This window comes from Ixodes scapularis, unplaced genomic scaffold (assembly GCF_016920785.2).
Source record: "Ixodes scapularis isolate PalLabHiFi unplaced genomic scaffold, ASM1692078v2 PGA_scaffold5__190_contigs__length_132052651, whole genome shotgun sequence".
NCBI classification, from domain to species: Eukaryota; Metazoa; Arthropoda; class Arachnida; order Ixodida; family Ixodidae; genus Ixodes; species Ixodes scapularis.
In genome coordinates this window covers 79,235,120-79,253,849 of record NW_024609880.1, presented here as the reverse complement: position 1 = coordinate 79,253,849, position 18,730 = coordinate 79,235,120, and the positions used below count along the sequence as shown (strand labels likewise).

The 18,730-nt window shown below is 45.8% G+C and overlaps 1 protein-coding gene and 2 pseudogenes across 1 annotated transcript; 2 read left to right on the top strand and 1 right to left on the bottom strand.

The window, feature by feature from the left end:
* Positions 1 to 731: 731 nt before the first annotated feature.
* LOC115315524 lies at positions 732 to 14,035 on the bottom strand (annotated as a pseudogene).
* A 405-nt stretch (positions 14,036 to 14,440) lies between these two features.
* On the top strand, positions 14,441 to 16,745 carry LOC121838175. Its single transcript, XM_042294262.1, has 3 exons — positions 14,441 to 14,835; positions 16,126 to 16,673; positions 16,727 to 16,745. Exons 1-3 carry the CDS (start codon positions 14,476 to 14,478, stop codon positions 16,743 to 16,745), a joined length of 927 nt encoding a protein of 308 aa, XP_042150196.1. The 5' UTR covers positions 14,441 to 14,475.
* Positions 16,746 to 16,751: 6 nt separating this feature from the next.
* On the top strand, positions 16,752 to 17,474 carry LOC120847097 (annotated as a pseudogene).
* The last annotated feature ends 1,256 nt before the right edge of the window (positions 17,475 to 18,730 follow it).

Below are 18,730 nucleotides of genomic sequence, written 5' to 3'. Positions count from 1 at the left end.
CATAGAAGCCCACATGTCGAAAAAGTGGCGATCCATGGGGCTGCTTTAGCGCCATCTATGAGTCGTGCGGATACCCCTTACAAAAATCTGTAGTTAAATTCTTTTGAATTTCTGTTGAAAAATTTCTGGAATCCTATTGAATTTCTTTTTAAACTCTTTTTAATTTTTTCAGAGTTTATTTTGACGTCTTATTGAATTCCTAGTTAAAATTGGCCACTTAAATTTTTTAGAATTCCTTCTTACATAAATTTTGTTGAATTCCTTTTGACTGAACTTCTGTTGAATTATTTCAACAGAATTTCTGTTGAATTCCTTTTGACTGAACTTCTGTTGAATTATTTCAACAGAATTTCTGTTGAATTCTTTTTGACGGAATTTCTGTTGAATTCCTTTTGACGGAATTTCTGTTGAATTCTTTTTGACAGAACTTCTGTTGAATTCTTTTTGACGGAACTTCTGTTGAAATATTTTAACAAAATTTCTGTTGAATTCTTTTTTAACGTAATTTTTGTTTCGTTCGCAGTATAAACTTATTTTTAATTATTTTATAAATTTTCAAAAAATTCTTAAAAGTATTTTTAGAACTTTTTTTGACATATATTTTGATAATCTGAAACAAACTATTTTAGTTGCAAATTAATTAGGCTTTAGACAGTTGAAAAGCTAGCTGTGCTAGCTAAAGCCATCTTGCTTTGTGCAGCATTGGGGTTGCTAAGGCACTAAACAGTAAATGAAATGATCCAAATGACTTTATTTCACACACTTTCACACGCCCCGCGCCAGCATTGAGGAGAGGCTGTTTGTGAGTGCAGTCAATTGCACATCAAATTCCATGCAGGTGTACCCTGAAAAGAAAGGAATATGCATTACTTAAGACATAACATCAGCTTCATTAGCAGCTTTCAATCTACTTTGCAGTCAAACAAACTGACGGTGACCGATGAACAAATGAGCGCTTGGAACAAGCAGGCGCAATTCTTACCATCTGGCTATAGGTGAAAAAGCCTCGGTTAAATATTGTCCAACCGTTCAACTACAGTCGATACCAATGAGCAAAATCGAACCCCAGATGAGTTTTGACATGCGGAGATAACAGCATCAATGCACAAGATGTGTCTGCTGCCCCTTGAAGAACACAAAGGCAGACTACTAGAGTGAACAATCCATACAGAACTGAAAGAACAAAGAGGAAATAGGGTGCAGTCCGAGGAGAGAAATGCTAAGATAGAGTATACGGCGACCAAGCCGTCTGCTTCTCGCAGAGAGGGTACAGGAGATGTCAACAGTGACGTCACGCCGCCGCGCTGATATGAGGATGCTAACCTGGGGAAACATAGCTCTGTTGTCTGCTGGCAGTAGTAGTGGCTGCCCTGCCTTGGCTGTCCAAGATCCACCTATTCTGTATGAACTAGGACTCGCCCTTAGTAAAATGGGAGAGGAAATAGCTCCAAGGTTACTTTGGTCCAACCAAAGGGGATTGCCCTTTACACGCCCTCGCAGGGGGTTCCAAGATGGGTCTTCGGCACAGCTGTGTCAACAACACCCAAAGTGGGGCAGGCTACGGCAGCTCTCTCCCTCGGTGTGGGTAAGCTGTCCCTATGATTTCATCTGCATATTAGCTTCGTGAATCCCATCACATTAAATGAGTTGTGCAAAGAGAAGCAGCAAACGGCGGAGAACTGAAGGTGTGGTGGCTGGAAACAACATGGCAGTGTGAATATTGCAGCTTGTGTTGCAGGTCGAAGCGAGGCCTACACTCAGTCGCCTCTTGTTCAATCATGTTTCTCTATCCGGCTAAGGGACACTCGAAAAAACAGTTAGCCTACTCAATGTGTACATGCAGTGCAAACGTATGAAGAAGCAGCGACAGAGCAGTAGGAGCATTGATCTGCACAGAAAAGTGGCACCGATCAAAGGGTCGAATTGTTTCCAGCCGCCATATCTCCAGTCCCCAGTCTTTTACTGCTTCTCTTTAAGCAACTCATTTGACGTGTGGGGATTCCCGGAGTAATATGCAGCTAAAAACAAAGGAGTGACAACTTACCCGTGCTTAACTTAACCTTTGAGCTATTTCTTCTGTTTGATGAAGGGCGAGTCCTGGTTCATACAGAATTGGTGGACCTCTGACAGCCAAGGCAGAGCAGCCACTGCTACGACCAGCAGACAACAGAGCGATGTTAACCCATGTTAGCATCCTCATATCAGGTGTGGCGTCGTGATGTCACTCCTTGACACCTCTACCCTCTCCGCATAAGCAGACGACTTCCTCACCGTATAGAGATACAGCTCCTCTACTAATGACAAGCATTTGTAGTAGCGTCCCCTGTGCCAGGGGCTGAAGCTTTGCCGCATCGTACTGGTGCGCCCTGAGTAGTCACTGGCAGTGCGGAAATGTCAGAATCAGTTCAATGAGCTCAGAAATTTGACATACTATTCAAGTTCAATCCCCAATTTCACTGTCAGAAGTTAATAGCACCAGTAGAGAGCACTAGCAGGCATTATGAGGTTGCTTCCTCATAGCTGAAGTCATGCTGTGTTGCACAAGATTAAAAGACATGAAGTAACCATTGATATATACATACCATATTTATTTGAACATACAGGGTGAATCAAGGAGATGCCAGGCTCTTATAATCGACCGCAAAATTCGGTTCCTTAACCTATCGGGCTACGACTTTGTTCGGCATTGCCCACAGATGGTGCATTTTTTTTGTGTGAAATTTGCAAAGAGCGAACTTATCTGAGGAAAGAGTAAAGAAAGAAAAAGGCTTAGCTCCTATGGAAACGCAGCGACGCCACCGGTCTTCAAACAACACGGCACTGTTTCGCACGGGAGACAAGAGATGGCACAAGCGGTCGCGACGCCAACTGCCGCCAACGAACGAGCATACGACGCCGAGAGCCGGCGTCTTTAGGAGACAAGGAACTGCAGTTCCTTGTTGTTAACGCGCCTGTTTTTGTGACTGTCGCCGCCTGCGGAACGGGCGCCGCTTTTGAGTCGAAAAGATTGTCTGCTAAAGACGACAGCTCTCGGCGCCGTATGCTCGTTTGTTGCGCCATCTCTTGGCTCCCGTGTAAAACGGCGCCGTGTTGTTTGAAGACCGGTGGCGTTCCTGCGTTTCCAAAGGAGCTAAGCCTTTTTCTTTCTTTACTTTTTCCTCAGGTAAGTTCGTTCTTTGCAAATTTTACAAAAAAAATGCACCATCTGTGGGCAATGCTGCACAAAGTTGTAGCATGATAGGTTAATAAACCGAATTTTGCGGTCGATTTAAAGGGCCTGGCGTCTCCTTAAATCACCCTGTAGGTAGACTTTCTTTTTCCGGGAAATGCTACCCAAAAATATGGGTAGACTTATAATCAAGATCCAGAGCGGCTCGACTAGGTGCCTTGGGAGTGTCAATGCGATGCAGAGTAGTGCCACCTCTCCGCTAGGAAGAGAGGTCACATACAAAACTATCTGCTGCCGCACCGTTTCATTCATTTGTTTTGCTTCCTTCTTCGGCAGCTGGCGCTATTTCTCAGCGGCGTTTTGCATTTGCTGTCGAGTTACGACGACGCTGGACTGGATGAGTTAGACTGTAGACATTGAGCTTCGCGTGATACTGTTTGCTGAGGGTTTGACAACAGTAAGAAGCTGATTAGAGCATGGCAGAACCAGTGGGACGCCATTTTACCTATTGCGAACCCCGACCCAAACACACCAGCGAACCATTGAAGGAAGAGTAATTTTCTGAATGTTCCGATTATGATGGAGCTTATGGCACAGAGTATTGAGATTTAGCCGAGCATGCGGCTAATAATGGTGTGCTGTGTTCAATGTTTCCTCTGCTCTTCTCTTAAAAGTTTGTTTGTTATTTGCTATTCTTGTCAAATTCAATTTTTAGGAGCTTGCCCTTTATTCATACTGGACTTATTTTCGAGTAAATACGGTACATATACTAGCAGGTTAGCGGACAATCCTCACAAAATAAAAATTCACGACAAGATGGAAACAGAACATACCTAGTATGGCCTTTACGATGGTCGGGTCCAGGGCTTCTTTTGCATCAATGTCCTTGTGCGCATTACTTCAACGCCCATGGAGGGACTTTTCCTTCCATGAGTCATTTGGAAAAAGTACCTTTACAAGGCTTCGAGCGAATTTACAGCCAGAAGACTTGGCGGCCTTGCGGAGCACTTGTAGCGTCGACGACTCCACCAGTACACCACATCCAATGTCGGTCTGGTGAAGAAGAGAGAAAGGAAATTATTAAAGTAACACATCAGCCTAGGATGACAAAGGTGCGCAAGCTTTTCACGCACATGACCCATAAAAATTTCTGAATGCCATCCGACATACTTTATAGTGTCAACAAATGTCGACGCTTCATTCGTCTATTTCATTTCGGACACTGTCTTGCGTGTTTTCTACTATATTCATTTTTTGGAAAACGGGTAAGGTCAGCAGAACAGACTCCACTGACCCGCATAAATAAACTACACACTGCAGAAAGCTGAAAGCCTGTGTGAATCTCACGCTAGTGCTGGTGATAGATTGCGAAAGGTTAAAGCAGCACACTACCTGGAACAAGTTAAAAAAAAGAGACAAGGCTTTCAGTTACATTTGAATATTTGGAAACTAGCAGAAGGGCACTGTGGGCTTTGCCCTTTACGACATTAGAAAATAAGATATATTAGAGTACAAACAATCTTTAAGAAAATAGGTTATTAGAGTCTATGATTAATACTAGATCGTCGAAAGACAATATGCCTATATTAAGTCCTCTAGTTTTCACAACTTATTGAATCGATCACACGATTCCTTTGGAAGCTTCTTAAAATTATTCTAAATTAACCATGTTGAGTTACAAAAGCCAGCCATTGCGAACCGTAATGTGCAAACATGGCTTGTATCTGTCGCAAATTCTCTATTTTGTAACCTACCGCAAAAGTCACGCTGGACTCTGCGACTATACTCAGTGTCATGAAGCGTCAAGATTTTCCGGACCTTTATTCATGCACTCAAAACGCGGTTTTCTTTTTGTGAACAAGCTAGTGATATAAGCTTCTTCCCAACCCCACACGTTACCTGTGGAATTGGCCAGTAAAATGCGCAGTAGTGCAAGCAAATTTAAGCTAGCGCAAGAGCGACGCAGCATAACACGGAGCGGAGATATTTGCTACACAGCCACCGTTTGTTTTGACGGACGCGCGTATAGTTCAATCGCCTCACCAATAGGTTGTAACTTGGGACCCTTTCTGTTGTAGCCTTTACTGTATTAGTTCTACAAACAGGAAAGGAGCATTGGCCAGGAAACGAGCGTAGCTTCCGCTGCATAAATGGCAGGCTTTCGACACCACCATGTAAGACAGAAGTGTGTTGTGTGTAAGCCACATATAAGCACAATTGCACCGGCTCCAATTGCAGGGGAATTTTTGTTCGGTGGAGCCCTTTACATCAACAAGACAACTATGAAGATGGAACAAACAGGATATCCTGGCATGAAGAATGTAGCAATGCAGTAATTAACACTCATACTGCAAAGTTACGAGAGACTAAAGCTTACCATGGCTGCCGGTACTAGAGCTGCTGCAGCTGCCTGACCAGCTTGCCGCACCTGGTCGGCTTCTTGTGCCCGTAGCATGCGATGAAGCCGCTTTACCATCCCCGTGGCATCTGAAATGATATCAGACATGACTGGAATAGGACATTCTTTAGTTCATAAATCCTAGACATAATGCACCAATCTTATGGGCCGTGGTGCAGGATTTTGTTACGCGGGTAATGTTTGCAAGAAACACATTTTTTTCACTTCCATGTCACCTTTATGATGCCTTCATGTGCAGCAGACTTTGCATGTCTATCCGCATCACATTGTGAATACACTGCAAGACTGTGGAAGTAATATGTATACAGTGTGCAAGTGTACCAAAATGTGTCCTCTGGCACACATAAGAATGTCATGAGCACAGAAAAAAAAAAATAAACGTCAATCAGCAAGCAACATAAAGGATGTGCAGGGAGCCCCCGTGATGAAGAGCCAGAAAAGATTTGCTTGCCGTCATTAATAGAGACGGTAGGGAGTGCAAGGGGGTAACTAACAGCATTTCAGCACATTGGGTGTAACGCACAAGGTGCAGAAAGAGCTAACCCGTATACAATGTGTGGTATCCTTTACTCCTGGGATTGTGAAGCTCTCAAAACCTAATAAAGATCTAAGAAGAATAAGGTACTCAGAGCACAACTTGTTAAAGTATATGTTATCCTCATTTGTTAAAGTGCAATTATTATCACCACTGCATCTTATTTTAAAGAAACAGTAGCAACACTTCAATTACACGAGACCGTGCAATTGAATTTTCCCAGAGGACTACATTCCAAAGCATTCCCTAGAGCTAAAATTTGAGCTCTCTGTACAGCTAACCCAATACACCAACAAAGCAAAAAGAAAAAAAAAAGCATAAAAGCCCTAGACAGCCAGTGGTCTAGGGCTGGCCAGAAGGTGACAGACGTGTTGATCGTTTTCAGGAGTATTTTACAGTGAGTAAGTACCCCATAGCCTATCGTTAGTGAAAGGGGAATTTCCACATCCTCCACCTTCCTGGTTTTGTCATGCTCCAGACACTAGGCCTAGAAAAGAAGGCCAAGCCGGGCCTTGGTTGTCCTACAGCCAAGGAAAGCGAACGAGTGAGATCTTGGTCATGCAACCACTCAAAATGAACTTTGATGTGCACAAAGAGCACATTCAAAGCGGTGACGAATGCCCGCGTAAAGTAATTGGTCAATGTTGTTTATACAGCGTAAGTTTAGTCTGCCTGGGTTTGGCAACATTGTTGAACACTGTAAATGAGCAATTTAGCCAGTGCGGTACAACTGCTAGCCTAGGGTCTTTAACATGCATCACGCAGTACTGATTACACGAACGCGTGCCGGTACGATGCTCATCCAGATCCAAACAGGCAGGAGTGGGGATCGAACCCAGGATCCCTGGGTTCTGCATCACGAGCTTTTGCTCCACATGCTCCAAACTGAGATGCACTAGCCCTCTCAGCCACTGTTCCCCTGAATGCCTGTGGAGAGCGCATACAACTCGGATGAAGGACAAATCTAATGTCATCAGAAGCACTTCATGTTCAGTTGCAAAGCTTCTACTCTGTAGCTGAGCCAGACAATTTGCGGCATGATTCACGCACAGGTAGTCAATCACTAAAAAAATTCAAGCATACGAAAAAATTACTTTTTTTCGTATGCTTGATTTTTTTGAGTGACTGGTATGTGAATCATGTTTTACCAACTAGCTTAACCTGCAGTATTAACTAATTTATGTTTGTGTAGGCGTTGTAGAAACTAATTTGTGGTGCGCACCGTCAGGGCAATGTGAGCCCTAAAAGCGGTTGGCTAAGCACTGAGTGTGACTAGGCTCTGCCAGGCTCCACCAGATAGCCACATGAGACACTTCCGCAGATAGCCACACGAGACACTTTCGTTACTTTGAGGCTCGTCAAAGGCTCATTCCATAAATTCTGCGGCTCGTGCAACAACTGAGCACGAAGCTCTAGTGACGTTAGAGGGCTCCTATCGCTCGCCGCTCGCACCAGGCCACCATATTGCAGTCACTGAATCCAGTGCCAAGAGAAGGATCTGAAGCGGACCTAGGGATTTTAGTGCCCCGAGAACTTTCAGTGGCTATAATTAGATAAAAGAAAATAAAAATGAAAGACAGTTATGCTTCTCTGTAATGCGAAATTAGAGCGAGCTTTTGGGGTCTTTTGATTTTGCAATATACCATGGCAAAGGATTCGAGAGAGAAATATATATGTTTACAAATATAGACCACTCTTTTTGAGGGTGGACAAGAGAGGAGGTTGAGGGTACGGTGGGGGCGTTATTTGGTGGCGGTAGTGATGCCAACACCGACACCGCTATATGCAAGAATGGGCACCTAGGAGCTGTGCTATAAAAAATTAAGGAACTGGGTGTTTGGTGCAGAGATAGTGCGTATCAGTCGTAGTATGCTACAGTGCTCCCTACGTTTGCTCAGCTGGATTAGCACAGACGTAGTGAGCACCAAAGATGCTGTGTGTGGCCCGTTGTCTGCTACTGGAGCTTACTGCACCTGTGCTAAGGTCCCCTCAACCCAGCAAGCATAATGGCATGCAATGCCTTGTGTCAGTGTTCCCCTTCCCCTCAACAGTGGACAGCACTGTACAGAGCGGCCGACTTTTGGAGGGAATACACGACAGCATGGCTGACACTCCACGCCATGATGGTTGCTGAGGCGAGGGGCAGTCTGGTGCAGGCACAACAAGCTCCAGTAGCAGGCAACAGGCCGCACGCAGCGCCCCTGGCACTCACTGCGTCTGCGCTGAGCAGCTGTGGGGTCTGGCAGCCGGCGCTGCACGGAGTGCTGGCCACACGCTGGCTACTTGTTTGCATGTTCCTCTAACAGAGGTTCGTACTATACATACCAATCACTGCTTCAAGCTCTCGGACAGCAAGCTGAAGTCTCTCGTTTTCCACCCGGAGGGCAGCATTTTCCTCCTCGAGGGTTGCGTTTCCCTTCTTGAGGGCAGCGTTGTCTGCCTGGAGCTCCTCCATCTGCACAGTGGCGACGATGCTATTTCTTTGGATTTGCATACCTTATTCTAAAACTACCTGCCATGGTGCCTGAATACCATTTCTGACTGGTGTGTTTACTGTCCTACATTGCCTGCGCATCAAGTGGTCCCGAAGTTGCAACAAATCATGTCACGAAAGACTGCAGGACATTTAGTTGGACATTTCGGCCGTGGCGGTTGGTTTAAGAGATGCTGGTGAGAAAGCGAGCAGACGCCATTATTGCTGCTGCTGCAGTATCTCAACTTGTGAGTGCTGTGGGGTCCACTGACTGCAGAGATAGCTACAGTAGAACAAGCACCTACCAGCACCACCTCTGCTACTGCAACACCGCCAGGATTGCGGCTGGCTACTAATGCGCCATTGATAATGTCATTAAGAGGAAAACAGGAGACCACAAATAAGAATGTGGAAAACACACCAGTTGGAGACGTGCTCAGAAGCAATATTGACACCAAAAGCTGCACTAATGAAGGATTACTCAGATGCAAATAAACAGTGTAAATGGCAGTAAAGGTTTACGAGGATGGTCGCCAACTGCTTACAGGGAATTCAGATATTTTCTAAAACCACCCTGTCGCAACTTCTTATTTAGTTGCACAACATAAGAAAGCAGGGCAATGCCCCAATAGAATGGAACTCACAGGCGTCCGCTGGGACGATGCAGTGTCGGCCTGGTCAGCAAGCCGAGTCCTCTTTTTTTCAAGAGAACTGTGCTGCCCTACGGGGTAAAAAGGATGACAGAAATATCTTGCACCAATTTGGCATGTAAAATGATTACTGCAAGCGACTTTGTTTTCATGGGCTCAATTTTTGGTGAATCTGGCAAACTGCCGGATCCAGGAATATTTATTGAGCACAAAATTCCACAAATGAGAATGATATGCAATGTATTGGTATCTAAAGGGCGACATATTCCCATCTCCCATTTGTTGCAATATTGCTCAAGTCATGAAATTGGCAAAAAGTAGGTCCTCACGAAACTTTAGTCGTTTAGAGTATGTATACACAAAGACATGTCAGTGACCAAAATGCGAACAGTCTCCTGTTTTCAGCACAATTTTATGCTTACTGTAAAGGAGTTGCCTGCACTGCTACAAATGTCTTCCTTTTGTCATTATCCCCAGTTAATAAAGTGGCGGGAAATGGTTCCACCACGAAGCGAGCTTTCACATATCTACTACACATGCTCTACAGGGAACCAACCCCATCCTTGAGGGGCTAGGACATCCCAGTGCGCTGTTGGTTCAATATTGGGCAGTTTGACAAATGGTGAATTTATACTTTGTACCAACACCCGAAGGCAGAAATTTAATCGGCCATCCTGTAGATTCCACTTTAAAAAGCTGGGAGTGCAGATAAAAGCTCCGCTTCCACACCGATTGCAAAACGGGTCGGTTCCAATAGCCCAGCTCCCAAAGCACAACCACGCTTGACTCGCTGCATGCGACAGTTTTACTACTCCAGTTGTCATTCTGCTGCTAGAGCTTGTATGGCCGGTGACTGTAGTCATGGCTAAAAGAAATAGGAACGTACAGAGTGCCTGCTGTCTGGAACCTCCAGGACCTTCTAGCAGCATTTCTAGCAGCTTCAGCAAGACAATCGGTGCTTTGTGCCATGTTATGAACCCCGCCTCTGGTTTAATCTGGGCAATGCTACATTTACCTCCTTGGTAGATGGTGAGACTCCATAATTTTTGTTCATCATAAACAAAAGCAACCATGTTTCTAATGATTGTGTGGGAAAAGAAGCACAAAATACTATTGTAATTCGCAGTACAATGTGCCCTATGCTAGCATGTGGTCGCTGTATTAAGATCTGACTGCATAACTGAAGATAGTGTTATTTTGATTCGTACCATGCAAGCTGCAGTACCAGCGGATTAATACATGATGATGCCCCTTTCTAGATGGAATTAGGATGAAGTCAATCGAGTGACCTGGCAAAATTTAACAATAAAATTTGCAGCTCTAACAGCAGCAGATGTCGCTTCAAACAAACAACAAACTTGTCGCTTCAAACTAACAATGGCCTCCAATATGAGGGTGGACAAGCTAGCTTCTTTTATATCTATTACAAGCTTGTACAAGTCACGACAACATAAATAAAGGCCATGAGTTTCTTTTCTCTGCGCATGCGCACTTTCTCGCCTTCATTCCCATTGGCGCGACTCACGCTCAGGTAATGGCAATCAAAGATTGTAGCCTGTTCACCCTCATATTAAAATAGACTGTAAAGGTAGAACCTTCGGTAGTTCAGTTGCAGCTCCCTTGTCCCTATTTATTTTTACCATGACTGTATCTCTACTTGTTCAAGTTTTACGCGTAGGCTTTTAACAACTATACATGGCTTGCACGTGACGTCAATCCACCCCTCCTTTCTGGTGGTGAAATGTGCCTCGTTAGCGCAGAGGAAGCTATGCTCTCATGCACCCTCCCTCCCTTCCCTTCCCTTCCCTTCCCCCCCCCCCCCCCCCTGAGTACCCCAAGGCCCTCCTTTCTGATGGCAAGATTAACACGGTAGAGGCTATGCTCTCACGAGCCCTTTTCCTCATTGTGTCTGGCCAACTGATGTACATGCAAGCCATGTATAGAAAGGACTGACAGTCAAAATTTAAAAGAATCAAAACATCACAACAAAAAGGTAAAACATATATCATGACTAAACAAAAGACAAAGGATAGCTCACTTTGTAAAACAAAAGTTTTCCTTCGTCCGTTTTTTTATATTTCCCCATCTCAGGGTCTACAAGGTGTCGATTCATTACCAGCTCGTCTGCAACCTATCAATGCTAACCAAGATTAAGTTTAAAACCTATATACCCTTATGAAGCAGAGTCACTGATCTCTATGACAATTGCTGGATTGTGCTTCCCGCTCCCGCGAGTGAAGCCACCGAACGGCCATCTTGCTCGTAGACAAATTGTGTTGCACAAGCTGGCGGCAGCGTGCTGAAGACACGTCTACTTGTTCATCATGTTTCGCCGAAGAAGGTTTTTAAGACCCTGCGTATGCATTGAGACTTGCCGTTGAGAACATGTGAAAAATTTTACGAAAGCGCAGTGCCGCAGGAAAACGGCAGAACTTGAAAGCATGTTCCACCGGCTTTGCGGCAAGATCAAAACTTCCTTGGCACGCCGAAACACTGCATCTCTGTGCCTTCACACGCTTGGATACCAATCAAGAATCAGTGCCGTGGCAAAGTTCTGAAAATGCGTCGCACGTAAATGTCTTTGTATCATATATCAGCCGTAGAGTTCTTGATCGTCCAGCTGTTCCGGCAATTTGTTATCAATAAAGGGGGGAAAACAATCTGTATGGCTGCTCTTATGCACTATTAACCATGGCTATGTTCCAAATCTACTCTAATGGATCACATGGCGGCACAAATAGAGCAATGCTGTGGAGCAAGAATGGTTTTCGATGGCAAAAGTACAAGACGACGAGACTGAAAATCTTTGAGGCTAGGTAATCGGTTAACCAATCACATTTAGGTGAGCCGTGCTCAAAGTTGATGTCCCAAGCAATTGTTGATAATGAGCCCCAGACCACTGATCAGTGATGAGGAGCTGTGTGCGCGGTATTCTGTAAACCGCCTAACGACTTAAAAAAAGACGTACCATACCCCCCCCCCTCCCCCCCTTTTCCGTCGCCACTGGACACTGGATCAAGCTCATTTCTCGACCGCGAGTGCCGTAAGCTAGAAATACAGTTGCCAGAGTAAAGTAAAACGCTGCTTCCAAGGCACACACAGCTCCACGCACATTGAACTCCCAAAACACATCCACACGGCGTCGATTCTTGATTGGTATCCAAGCGAGCGAAGGCACAGAGACGCAGCACTTCTGCGTGCAAAGGAAGCTTTGATGATGCTGCGAGACCGGCAAAACTTGCTTTCGACGAGTTGAGCCTTTTTCCTGCGGCACTGCACTTTCGTAAATATTTCCACGTGTCCTCAACTGCAAGTCTCAACGCTTACACAGGGCCTTAAAAAGTTCTTCGGCGAATGACGACGAACGAGCAGAAAACGTGTCTTTAGCACGCTCCCGCCAGCCTCTGCAACGCTAGCAAAACCGCAATTTGCCTATGAGCAAGATGGTGGTCCGGTAGCTTCACTCGCGCTGCAGCGACCAAGTGGGGCAGAGGCGTATATGCAGAGAGTTTGGCCATTCGTTGAGAAGTGTAAAAGACAAAACGAGGAGGTGCCATTGGCCGAAAGAGGGCTGGGCGTGTTCCAGGACGTCTTCACAAAGTCGATTGTGGCCAACCAGAAGTCAGAAAAAAACCCTGGCGGTGGTAGCAAGAAACTAACTTAATAAGTGCATCGGAGTAACTCTTGGCGACGAAAATATGGCGCATGAGGTGTTTCAATTACGGTCTTCGAAAATTATGGTGGAAGAGCGTGACTAGCGGAACGATCGACATAATCCGTACGTCAGGCGCCGAGGGCCGGGAATCTGCCATCCGGACTGTCACACTGTCTGAGCAAAACAGAGTTGAGCGGCACATTCATTTCTTACATCTTTCTGAATGATCATGATCGAAACATCACGTGCACCCTATTTTCAACCATGAAGAGTTACTAAATTTCATTCTTACGCGCTTATTAAAACTATATACGAACCTTTGATTAAACAGTTTCTCGCTAGCCAGCCAGGGGATTCTTTTAGGCTTCTGGTTGGCCAAGAGAGCATGTCAAGCCCACTTTCTACGTCTGGCACACGCCCTGACTCCCCGCGCCTCCCATTGACGAAACTCTCTATACAGGGCTCTGAAGCGGGGAAGCGCGATCCAGCAATTGTCATAGAGATCACTGGGCAGCATGCACAAAGGGCTTATACCAAGTCATCCAGATTAGGGTACAGAAACACCACATGACTTTGTAGAAGCAAGGTCAGCGGAGCCCAGAATAGCCACGCACCGAAACCTGCGGCGCCAGAAAGACAGCGTACCTAAACGTCCGGTTCCCGTCACTTGTATGATTTGAAAGCAGGAAATGACAACGCGACCTTGGAGAAATGTTATTGATGGCGAGGGACAACCCTTGTCGAACTTTCTTGCCGCGGACTTCGAAACCAAGGTTCTCCGAGCAATGGTGTTCGTGTCATTCAACACCGGCGACAGATAATTCAGTTTTGGGATAAAATAACATTAGGCGGTGCACAAAATATTAGAGACATTAGCGACGTCAGAGGAAAACCACGTGCATGTTCATTCACTTACCTGCTTCAATCAACATCGCCTCTGCAGGCGGCTCTTCCGCGCTCCATCTCACCAAGACAACAGAACCCCGCAGGTCCTTGATGGCGCTGGGCTCCGCCATCAGACGTAGCCCTAGCTCTGTGTCCACAAGGACACGTGTAGGGTACACATCCCATTTCTCCTCCGACAGCCATCGGACTAAAATATGTGACATGTTCTCTCCAAGCCTGCACGCCTGCACTACGAGACTACGAACAACGTGTTGACTTGAAAACAGAACACATTGTTGCCAGCAGAGGCATAGACATTCGCTGTTTTACACGATGGGGAATTACATTTACATAAATGTTTCGGTTTATTAAAATAAGTTTTACATTATTAAGCATGAAAGAATTGTAAGTAATTAAATATGTCGAACTATAAAGTTTACCAATTATTGTGCAAGCCAGTGAGTAGGTAGTTTATATCCAATCCAGTCCCTGACCGCTATTGCGTGCGCTTCGATCCGGTTCGGTCGGTTTAGTGGTTGACGGCGGTTTGGTGTTCGTGTGGGATACCGCTCGATAATCGGGTTTGATCGTTTTGACTATAGCGTAGTGGCGTAGTGTTGGTACATCACTGTCATATCCCTATCTTCTGTTTTTGATCGTGGACGCCTCTGTATGAGGTTGAGCGCAGCATGGGGAAAAGACGGCCGTATAAGCAGTACCTGTGGGACCCTTCTTCCGAAGTGCCGACCCGCACGAAGCATCGACTTCGAAAAGAAGCAGAAAAAAGAAAACGGGAAGCGCTTGTGCTCACATCCAGTGACAGCGAACTCTCCGACTCGGAGCTGAGTCCTGGCATTCCACAAGTGGACAGTCCCGGGAGCGCATCGATGACCGTTCTGGACGAAGAAAATGCAAGTGTAGCCTCAACGTCTGGTCAAAGAAGCGTAGCAAATGAACGTTTCACGGAAGATCCGGTGTCGGAGTCGCCCTCGTCCGAAGGCGAAGACGACCCCCCGAGTTCAGAAGAGGCAGGGGCCAAAAGGGAAACGGTAATATACCTCGCTTTTCACATTGAGTAGAGCTGTACGCATTACGTCGTGCACCCCGGCTGGAAAGTGCTATACGGACTACCCGAAACTCGTATAACAAGAATGGTTACAACAAACTATCGACGCGGTGGCGTGGCTTAGTGGTAAGGCGTCTGTTTTGTAAGCAGCGGTGCCCTATTCGATGGGGTTCGAACCCCTGTGTAAACTTCCTCTTTTTTGTTTTTCTTTTCTTCTAGGACGTTTATGTTTGTTAAGCAATTGGCAATATTTACGACATTTCTTTTTTACAATTAACACTGAAAAAAAAAAAAGGAAACGTTGAGGAAATTTTGCTGAATTAAATGGTATGGGACTCCCTTTCGGGAGGTACGATCGGGGACAGTGGGGCTCGGGTTGCTGGCTGAACGCCGCGCAGTGTCGTGTATGGGGGGAAGGGGCATGTGGGTTAATAGTTTTGTAATTAGCAGCCGCACACTCGCCGCAAAGCGGCGTGAACACAGGCAGGGGGCTGGCGTAACACGTCTCCCGTTGATACACGCGCCGCCTGGAAAGAGTGACCCAAATGGCGTGAGCTCTTCGCGTAGTGAGTATAACCATTTCTGGTCGAGGTGCACTATGTAGTGCGTATAGCTTTACTCTTTTCACGTTGGGTAATGCTATACGAACTATGTCGTGCAGCCTTAACTCTGTGTACAGAAATCTTGATGTGAAATGTAGCCATGCTTCAGGTCTCAAACCATAACATGAGGGGCAAAACCTGGAATTTGGATTTAAAAATGCAGGAAATGTAGGCGGGACACTACAATCCCTACAACACTACTCATAAGGCTATATCTCGAATGGACGGCCGTATTTTTGGAAAAAGAGGTCGCGATTGAGCGAGGCCGATAAACTGCGTGACATCAAGATATCTCGTTTCCTCCTCTCTTCGCTTCGCCCCCTCAAGGCGGCGAGGCGAAGAAGACGCGAGGCCGTTCCGTCTCCTTCTCGTAGAAACAAGACGTAAACATATCTGTCAAGTGCACCTCCTTTTTTCTTAAAAAATACAGTCATCCATTTGAGATATCGCTGAATGAGTGATGTTTTGGTGTTTGTAGCATCCTGTTGCACGCTTTTGCCGCCGTGTTTTGTGGAATTCAGATTTCAGTTCAGCATCCCTTTAACTCGAAATGAACAACACTACAGTGTTCTTGGTCCTGCAAAGAACTTGCTTTTGTTTTCAGCCCTAAACTCAGAAGTACACAATTTTTGTAGATTGATGTCTTTCTAATTCATCTACACAATTCACAGGATGAACCACTGTATCAAGGGGCCAAGCTGACGAGAGCGGAAAGCCTGATAATGGTGATGAGCCACAGCCTGCGGTACGACTCTTCGAAGGAATCAACCGAGAGCCTTCTGAAGCTTGTGGACTCCCATCTTCCGGAGGGAACAGTTTTTCCCAGGTCGAAGTTTTTATTTTTTAAGCATTTTGCTGGGGACGAAGCCAGTAAGGCAATGTATTTATACTGCCCCCAATGCGTATGTAATCTGGGGAAAGTGACTGCATCTCTCTTAGAAGTATCCTGCTCAGTCTGTAGTACTGTTTATAGAGCAGATGATCTTGTGTCGAAGGGTGCTTATTTTGTTTTTTTGGACCTTAAGTCCCAGGTTCGGGACATTTTGTTGAGTGGGAGCCTGAGCACTCCAGGAACGTTGGAGTATGATGTGCAGGACATCACACAAAGCTCTGCCTACCACAGCCTTCCGCTGAAAGAGGGGGATCTCAGCGTAACGTGGAATACCGATGGTGTTCCGCTTTTCGAGTCTTCGAATTACAGCATTTGGCCTTTGCTTCTGCAAGTGAATGTGCTGCCATTTCACGAACGCGTGCAGAACCTGCTGCTAGCAGGTTTGTGGTTTGGCCCTAAAAAGCCAGACATGAACTGTTTTTTGGAGCCATTTGTGGAGGTTATGAATGAACTGTCTTCTGTGGGTGTTCCTTGGACTGATGCTTCTGGCACACAAAAAGTATCTAGAGTGTTTCCAGGGCCATGTACAGTAGATACTGTTGCACGCTGTATGCTCATGAACATGACTCAGTTTAATGGGGCTTTTGGGTGCGGCTGGTGTGAGGCCGAAGGAGAGGTCGTGGAGAAAGGTCGAGGCCATGTAAGAGTGTACCCTGCGGTCGTTGGCACAACACGGTCTCATGAGTCGTTTCTCCATCATTCTGAGAAGGCGGAGAAGCAAGGTGCACCAAGCCATGGTGTTAAGGGTGCAAGCATTCTTTTCGGATTGGCATTTTTCAACTTTGCCTCAGCTTTCGTTGTTGATTACATGCACGCTGTGTGCTCCGGGTTCGTGAGATCCACGGCCTTTATGTGGTTCAAAGGTCGGAGTGGGCAGCACTACCACCTGGGTAGTTTCATGTCTGAAATAGACATGAAACTAAAAGCGCTGCAGCCAATCTGGGAGATCTCCCGACTTCCCAGATCTCTGAAGGACATGAAGTTCTGGAAGTCGTCGGAATGGCGCAGCTGGATGCTTTTTTATTCTCCTGTGGTCCTGAAGGGGTTCCTCCCGAAAAAGTACTTCGACAACTGGCTGAAGTTTGTGCGTATCATGCACTTCTTGTTGAGTCGCTCAGTTCCACTTGACAGCCTTCCACAGGTGAAAAGATCAATGACCGCATTCCTCAAAGAGTTCGAGGAACTCTATGGCCAAGTCAACATGACTTACAACACGCACTTACTCCTCCACTTGATAGATAGTGTGAGACTGTGGGGACCCCTCTGGGGGTACTCCGCATATCCCTTTGAGTCAATGAATGGGAAACTTGTACGACTTGTAAATGGGACAAGATATGTTCAATGTCAGATTATTGATAAGTTTTCAATAATTCGAAGTCTTCCGAAACTGTGGGCAGTCGCCTCCAACCGCAGTGCTGATGACCAGATCGCGGTACTGCTCAGGTCACTGATGAAAGGCTACAACTTGAGGAAGCATGTGGTAAAGAATGGTGCCGTAATCTTCCAAGGAAAGGGTCAACCCGAAGGAGACAAAGTCCTTTTCAAGAAGGTTAGAATTGGTGCCTTCACGTACTGTGTCAAAGCACTGGACAAGTCCCGTAGGAAGAATTCCTACGTGTTTGTAGGGGGCATATTCGGGCAGCTAGTTGCCATTGTTGCTTGGTGCAAGCGGGGGCACACGTCATGTAGCTGTGTCAAAAATGTGACCCTGCGTTTAGAACAACTGAAAGTAAAGGACTTTGTTCTCAGCTCTTTTGGAGCTCTTTCTCTAGTACAGTTTGTTGAAGTGCAACACACTAATGCAATAATCGAAAAGGACGCTGCATCTGTTCAGAAGTGCATAGTTCTTTGCAATTCTTCTCGCACCTGTCTATGCGTTGTGAATGATACCTATGTGCTTGAGTCTGTCTGAAAGCTTGCAGTGAGGAAGGAGCATAAAAACAAAAGCCTCGAGGTGCACCTAAGTACTTCTTATGAGTTGTGAATGCGAAAGCACGTATGCCGCTCTTCGTTCCCTTCTTTGGTCTCCGGCGTACAGCGCGCTGACCTTGGGCGTGGAGCGGTGGAGCCGCTGCCTCGCGGACATAAGATTTAATGAAAGAAAGAATTTAATGTGCCGTTTTCGCGCTTCAAACTGAAGACGTCGGCTCTTTCCATGAGGCAGTTAATGCTTTTGCATTAAAACTTCCCTTTTAGTGCTCCTTCCTTCAGGTGTGATCTCATTGCCGATGCACCTGTCCTGTTCTTAAAGGGATACTACAACGAAATTTCGGCGCTCATTTTTTGGTCTATATGTGCTCAAAGGAGCAGCATCACATCGAACACACCAATATCTTGTTAAAAAAGTCACGAAAAGGAATTTTAAAACGAATTAAACGATTAGC